This window comes from Arachis hypogaea, chromosome 14, assembly GCF_003086295.3.
Source record: "Arachis hypogaea cultivar Tifrunner chromosome 14, arahy.Tifrunner.gnm2.J5K5, whole genome shotgun sequence".
Taxonomy (NCBI): Eukaryota; Viridiplantae; Streptophyta; class Magnoliopsida; order Fabales; family Fabaceae; genus Arachis; species Arachis hypogaea.
Window position 1 is genome coordinate 43,747,266 of NC_092049.1, and position 8,390 is coordinate 43,755,655.

Here is an 8,390-nt window from a genome sequence, read left to right on the forward strand (position 1 = left end):
TTCTCTTAGATCTAGATCCAATTTCATGTTTTCATCTTGTTTCCTCTACAATTTCTTGCTTCTACACCTTCATTCTCTTAGTTGTGATGTTAATTTTACTCTTATGCCTCCTTTATATTCATGCACTCATGTTGGATTTGGATCTCTTTTAATGAAATTTGATGTTTATGTTCTTTTATTGTTGAATTGAGTTGTGAATTTTACTTTCATTGCAATTGGTAGTTTGTAGATTTTACTATTTCTTGCACATTTATTATGCTTTCCATTTATGCCTTCCAAGTGTTTGACAAAATGTATGGTTGGATGTTAGAGTAGATTTTGAGCATTCTTAATTGGACAATCTTGAGTCATTGATACCCAATTTAGATTGATGATCTAGAGTTGTTAGTTAATATCATTTCCATTAACTCTAATCTCTTGCTAATTCAATCGGTGAGTTATTTAGGATTTTTGACTTGAGACTAACTAGTCTTGTTTGACTTTCTCTCATGGAAAATAACTTACACCTTCCCACATTAGAGATAACGAAATAGGATAAATTCTTGTTAATTATTGCTATTAGTGACTAGGATAGAAAGCCTATATTCTTAACCCTTGCCATGAATGTCTCTCTTTATTACTTGCCCTCTTTACTTGCTTGATTTACTTTTCTTGTCATTTAATTCATTGTCCTTTTATAAACCAAACCCTCTTGCACCTTCATAACCAATAATTGACCACTTCATTGCAATTTCTTATGAGACGACCCAGAGTCTAAAATACTTTGGTTAATTTTCATTGGAGTTTGTACTTGTTACAAAACCAAATTTAGTTTGATTTGGGGATTGACTATTGGTTTGGACTATACTAACAACGGAGTTATTTTGTGAAATTCCGAACCGGTATAAAACCCTCGCTCATCAATGTGTCATTTGATGTGTCATAAATTTATTTAGAGTCAAATTAGTTCATAAATATACAGGCGTAGGACATTTTCATCATTAAAATTTTAAAAATTGATCAAATTTGTCTATATATAAATCTCTCTTATTTTTTCTTCATAATATTAAATTTTTAATATTCCTTAATCCTACTAATTGTAATCTCATTTTTTACACCTTAATAAATAATTTTTTTAAATAAAATAATAAAAATAATCAAATTATTACAAAATTATTTTTTCATTTATATTTTTAAATTTTAATTTTTATTATACTAAAATTTTTTACTTTAACGATTTTATCAAACTATTATTAACTATATACTAAAATATTTAATTTTTTGGATTTCACTAAATAAAGAAGAATGCTAGAAGATCTACAAAATTTATTATTTTTGACCAGCAATTAGCCATCAATATTAAAAAATGTGGACTAAAAATATGTTATTACATTATTAGACTAAAGAAATTAGACTAATGACTAAAAATACTAGCAAAAAATAATAAATTCTATTGGCCTTTAAACTTTTCTCCTAAATAAATATAGTAATTGTTTTAACATTTTAATCTTTTGGATCTCACCCATAAATTTTAAGATAAAAGAAAAATATTAAGTGCACAAATTATTTTTATAATCAAGTTTAACTAATTTTTTTTGTTTATTTTTCTTATGTATCTCTACCTTCTTTTTATATGTGCTAATAAAATATTAGACTTAGTTAAACTTAATTACTAAAATGACTTGGTCATGTAGTATTACCAAAAAACTGTCAATTAAAGAAAAGCAATTAAATAATAAATTGGAATAACCTGTGTGATAAATTATATATCTACTTAAAATAATAAAGTCCTACAATTATATATAAAATAATAAAGTAAACGACTACTAATTTATCATCAAGTTATTTAATAATAATAACACAACAGATAAGATATAAATTAGAATAATTAAACAAAAGGCATAGATTACTTATATTACTACCAAATATAATTATGAAGGGTTTTCTTTACGGAAATTATCAAGTTATTTGATAAATCATAATTTATATATATTTTTTATTTGTATTAGCGCATCCTAGAATTTTTTTTTTCTTATTGATGGTTGTTTTTCTCCATTCAGTCCAAAGCCCACCGTAAAAAAAATCGTTCTCCACATGCGAAATTACATAAATAACTCTGCAGTAAACACATTAATGTATTTTTCTTCCAGCTCTTTAATTGTATTTTTCTTCATAAATCGTTCTCCACCATGCTTCCCTTTAATTGTATTTTTCTTCCAGCTCTTCCATAAAAATTCTGCCAAAACACGTGATACTCCCTCATTTGTCGGTCAAAATATAGCCACAGTTAATCACCATTATCTCTGTCACCGGAGACCTCATCATATAGATATACTGCCAATGGTGGTGCTTAAAGATTGGAAGATCCCACGCCACGGAAACCCACGTCATGTGTTTTAAAAATTGAAGATCATAATAATTTTGTAATACTAATTATAATTAGGATTTAGTTATAAAAAGTTAAAAACTATTATTAATAAAAAAATTTAATTATTTTACTTTAATAATCGCATAATAGATTTATAAAATGTTTTATATTTATCAAAAAAATATTTTAAATTGGTAACTAAAAACAAATGTTAGCTAAATTTTTATAATTGATATATTTTTTAATCTTTTAATAATTTAACTATTTAAGAATAATTTTATAAAATATTTTTTTAACTTTTAAAAATTTTAATATTTTTTCCTTATCTTCTTAATATATATTTAAGAGAAATATTAGATAACCAACATTTTTTTTTATATTTACTTCATTTTTTTTGTGTCTATATTTATTTCATATTTGATTCAACATTAGCAAATTTTGTTTTTTTAAATAAAAATATTGGTCCTATCATTCTCCAAAATAATATGTATATGTGATGAGTGAGAAAGGATTCAAACTAAACACCTCCCTTTGCACAAACATTTTTTTTTTGTTTTTTATGGTATATTTCAACCTGACAGGTCAAAGACTAATCCGTCGTGGATCTAAATTCTGTTTAAGAGTTTGTCACTGGTCAATGAATTGTTGTATGCACAAGGCGTATGCACAAACATTTTATCTCACCTAGGCATTCAATTTGCTCAGAATAAAATAATTTAGTTTTAGATGGACTTGCAATGAGTAAATTTTCTTTTTAATAAGTTACTTATCTTTCTTCCATCTAACACTTTCATCGTCCATACTATTGATACTTAATACATTAAGTAACATGAATAAATAAGAGTGAATTTGATCTTATTGTCCAATTTTTTTATTGAAGGATGATTTCTTTGGTAGGGAGGCATAAAGACTCATCATAATAAAGCTTATACTTTTTAAGAGGAGAAAAAAAAAATGAAGAGGAAAACAGAAACTTTCTGTAAGAACTTAATAAGGAGACAATATATCAGTTGATTTCTTTACACGCTCATACATGGGTTACAAAAAGAACAAAGCAAGAAAAAGAAGGAAAGAATACACTGAATCAAATGAGGTTGTGACTTGCTTCACCCTCGTATGATCAGCTCTCAAACCAAAGTGTGGAAAATTATGTCAAATAATCAGAGGGAAGAAAGACATTGAATTTGAAGTCCTTTGCTTACATACCCAACATTCAAACCTGCTGCAACTTGCGAAGATGCTCCAATAATGAAGTAGCTTTCCTCTTTGCCCTCTCTGTACCGCTCCTTGAGAGTTCGGTAAGAGGTATGACAGCACCAAGTCTACTTAAAGAAGCAAGATTTTCGGTATCCCTCTTGCACAATGCGAGTAAAATAGCGGCCGCATTCTCTTTGTTGCGAGGCAATCCGGTCCTCAAAAGATCTATTAAAACTGGTATGGTGCTGGCTTTAACTATAGCTACCTTTGCCTCTTGATGGCTGGCAAGAACAGACATTATTGTGAGGGCTTCGTCCACCATCGATTTGCTTGAATCTGTAAGCATTTTCAACAGTGCTGTGATAATCCCTGCCCTAATGGCCCTGCCTTTGTTTCCTTGATAAATACATAAATTGAACAATGCTGTTGCTGCATCTTTCTTCCCTCTTGGGCTCCCATTTTGGAGCAATTCTACCAATGCAGGTATAGCGCCTGAGGCACCGATTATTATTTTATTCTCGTCGGCAAGTGACAAGCTGAAGAGGGTTGCTGCAGCATTTTCTCTTGCTTCCATGGTTCCAGCTCGGAGAACCTGGACGATGGATGGAATGGCACCCGCAAGCATTATGAGTCCCTTGTTGTTTTCATATATAGAAAGGTTGAGAATCGAAGTGACTGCATTATCCTGTGTCAATACATCTTCAGATGTTAAAAGGTTGACCAGAAGTGGAATTGCTCCGGCTTCAGCAATCAGTATCCTGTTGTCCGTGCTACGTTTGGAGAGTGATCGAATTTCAGTTACGGCTGCTCTACGATCCTCGACAGACCGGCTGGAGAGCTTCCGTACCAGGACTTCGATTGCCGCTATGTCACCTGTGACATCTCTGAACGATCCGTCGCTCTTCTTTATTTTTCCATTAGTTAGTCCTGTTGGCTGTTCAATGTTGTGCTCTATACACCACTGAGAAATAAGGCTCCTTAAAACATAGTTTGGCGTAAGCGTCAAATGCTGGAGCTTCTGCTGGGTTTTAGGACATGTTGTATTTCCACAATCTATCCATCTCTGTATGTAAGATCTCTCATACGTCTAGAGAATAAGAAACAATAAAAGATGTAAGAAAAATAGAAAAGGATATATGTTGAAAATTCAATGCAAAATGTCTGGTGCTTAAGCGACATATGATATGAACATACCTGACCGGTGGAAACAATAACCGGATCCCTCATTAGTTCCAAGGATATAGGGCAAAGAAAGTCTTCAGGAATTAGAACTCCTTCAGACTTTTTAACCTCAGGTGGGCTCTTACTCTCGGAGTTTTCTTCACTTTCGGTATCAGTAACATTTGTTAAGGAGATCTCAGACATGGTAGGGATGCTCCTGGCTCTTTCTAAGCGAGAAACTCCCTGATGTCTGCTGCAAACTTCCCCTCCATCATTTGTACGGATTTTGTCTAATTCTGATAAGTTTTCAGGACAGCTGTGTTGTTTATGCAATCCACTCGTGGTTCTACCAGGAACCTGACTGATTTCTTGAGCAAGTGGCTCAGATAATTTATAAGATGGCATTTGTGAAATCATAAACCCATATTTATCCGTGGCCCGTCTTAATTGTGTTCTGACTAAGTCCACCTATAAAAGCATAAAATACACAACAAGCTCAATTAAAGACATTATTGTGGTAATAATAATAATAACAATGGGCAGCCCAGAACACATGCATCTCCCGTTACGCAAGGTCCGGGAAAGAGTTGAACCCAAAGGACATCATGTAGGCTTAAACCTGTGACCATGAGATCACGTAGAGACAACTTAATGGTTGCTCCAAGGCTCCCCTTCAACAACAATAATAATAATTTGAAAAAAAAATGCATCTGTGTTTTACCTGTTCTCTGACTTCTTCTGAAATTTCTAAATGATCATATGGTAAGTTGCTTAGTAGTTTTTCCAATTTCCATGTCACACTCTGAAATTGGAAGATAATGGTCTTGGCAGCTCCATCCTTAAATCAAGATATATCAAATTTCAGAGATGTTCAAAGACACCTTTTGACAGATATACATGCTGACAGAAATTCAGCATTTGTATGGTTCCATGTTAAATAATTCATGAGCTGTAAAACCATCTCTATTAGAAGAACATTAAACGAATGAAGTAAATATTTCCCAAGAAATCTGCGAAGCAAAATATAGAAAATGGCAAGAATAAGAACTCATTAAATTATATGTTGTACACCTTATCATCCCCTGTTGAAAGATGACTACATACAGTGATCTGGTCTTCGCAGCAAAAGACAGATCAGTAAAAATTTAACTCAAAAGAGTAAGCATGTTTCCGATAACAACTTAGGTCACACACATTTCCACATAACAAAAACTAACAATAGTTCAACATTACTAAAACTAATGAAAATAAATTTTTCCGTGCTCATTCTCCAAGCCTAGATGAATTTGAAACCTCATTAGTTCAACTGATGAAAGGAACCGGATCCTTCGTAATAAACCAGTATAATGCTCTGTAGTCTGTAATTTTAATTTTTTGGTGGATAGAAGTGCTCTATTGATGTGAAAGCTCTTTAAAATTAGTCTCATATATGTGACTTCCAAGTAATGGAATCGAATCTGATAAAGGTTCTATTCATTTCCCAGAATATCTACCCACAAGTAACAATTCATAGAACATCAGATTACAAGTTTTGAACTTTATGCTGAGCTAGATAAACACTAATCACAAGATTCCATTTTTCACCCCTCTCAAACAAACTTTCTGGTATGCTGTTTATGTTCATAAAATTGAATCTAGTATTCTTCCATTTCAAACCAAAAGAACAAACCCAATCATAATTGCAACGTAGATAGAAAAGCTTAGCAATTTGAGCGAGTAATTTCAATTTCCAATTGGGTGAACTACAGATCTAGAATTCAAAGATTATCCAAAAACGAATGTTGGTCTCTTCTAAACCGTTGAAACAAGTAAAACACTTTCAGCTCAGATCACTTCACTCCTAAGTCCTAACTCACTTTTCCGTAACCAATTCATTGCATTCACCAAACAAATCCTCGAAATCGAAACTCCAAAGAAAAGAAGAACGAGATAGATCGAGAGACAGAAACTCACAGAAGAGCAATTGGAACGGAAGTTCCTCGCCACCGAAAGCAAACGCTTCGCCGATTGAAGCGCCACCACCACATCAAACGACCAAGAAGCAGCACCACCACCACCATCGCCATCAGAAGCAGCAGCACCACCACCACCACTTTCAGACGAAGAACTCGAAGCAGAGTCGGCAACCTTGTTCAGCTCCTTAATCTCCTCGAACAGGTGCGTGAGGAGAGAGATCCGTCGCACCAGATCGGTGCAGTCCTTCCTGAAGGTGCCGTCGCCAGCAATGGCGGCGGGAAGTGGTGGTGTGGGTGCTGCTGCGGCGGCAGAGGACCCGGTCCCAACGGCTCCGACACACATACCGGCGATGTCGTGGACGATGGCAAGAAGCTCCGGCGTCCGGTCTCCGGCAACTTCGCCGGCCATGGCGCGCGTGTTTTGCTTCCTTCGGTTTTTGCGGTGTTTTGTAGTAATAAGGGGGTAATGTTGGTAACGCAACTAACGTCTTTGTTTTGTGTGTGTTGGATTCAAGGAAGGTCAAGAGAGAGTGTAATGTCATGAGACTTAATGGACTCGCCAATTATTATCACGGGCTCTTCCTACTACTCATACTACTAGGGATGTTCGGCCGTGCGATTTGATCCGATTTTTTTTTTTTTTTTTTTTTTAGAGAAAAATATCAGATTTAATCGTTTAATTAAATTATTTATCTTAATCAAATCAAACTGGATTTAGATCTTCTAAAGTTTAAATTTTATTTTAGAAAATAAAGTGTGATTTTTTACTCTTAAATAATTTTTCTTTCATATTTATTATTGGTCTCACCTATAAAATCAATGGTTAGAGATCACACTTTATTCTTTAAAGTGAAATTTAAACTATAAAGGATCCAAATCCAATCAAACTAATTAAAATTAATTTAGTTCAGTTTGATTTGTTTGATTTTTTTAATCAATTCAAAAAACATATTACTATATTATTTCATAAATTCATAACATCAAAATCAACAAACACAAATACAATAAAATTTAACGACAAAAAAATTAAAATACGACAATTAAAGAAGATTAAAAGTTCAATACTCAACACAACAAAAAATAAATATAAATTTTTAGCAAAAAATAGTCACATTATAGTGTCTTCTCCTATAAAACGGCTAAATTTCTTTACGCAAATCGACCTGAAATAAAAAAGTAATTACATAATAAGAACAATAATAATAACAACAATATAGCACCAGTAGAAAAACATTCTAATCTAGTTATACATTCTAATAATAAAGATAACAATTTATACCGTAATAAGATGTACTCAATCAGACTCAACACCAGAATCTTCTTCCAGAATTCTAGCTTCCTTAATCATAGCTTTAAACATCTCAGTATGACCTAGTGATGCATGCACATGCCTAATTGCATTCCTAATCTTTAAAATTGAATCATGCATTTCTCTCAACCCATCATTCACAATGTAACACCCTAATATTCAAATCCTTATACTCGAGTCATAAGTCAATGATATTACGATGGTACGACTCTCAGGTGGATTATAATACATACATACATATATATAATTGAAAGAAAATATTAAACTAGAAGCCTGAAGAGGAACAAAATAAAATCGCGAAGTCATAGCACTTATGCATCGATCAAACAGAAGCTAAAGTGTGAATCAAAAGCGATATAAGGTTAAAACCATAAAGAAGATTAAGATAAAGTCAGAATATAGATATATAACATAAGTAATT

The 8,390-nt window shown here is 32.8% G+C and overlaps 1 protein-coding gene across 1 annotated transcript; it reads right to left on the minus strand.

Moving 5' to 3' along the window:
• Window positions 1-3,302: 3,302 nt before the first annotated feature.
• LOC112742023 (U-box domain-containing protein 11) lies at window positions 3,303-7,282 on the minus strand. Its single transcript, XM_025791237.3, has 4 exons — window positions 6,659-7,282; window positions 5,427-5,543; window positions 4,739-5,173; window positions 3,303-4,631 (listed from the first exon to the last, which is right to left on the minus strand). Exons 1-4 carry the CDS (start codon window positions 7,067-7,069, stop codon window positions 3,561-3,563), a joined length of 2,034 nt encoding a protein of 677 aa, XP_025647022.1. The 5' UTR covers window positions 7,070-7,282; the 3' UTR covers window positions 3,303-3,560.
• Window positions 7,283-8,390: the final 1,108 nt, after the last annotated feature.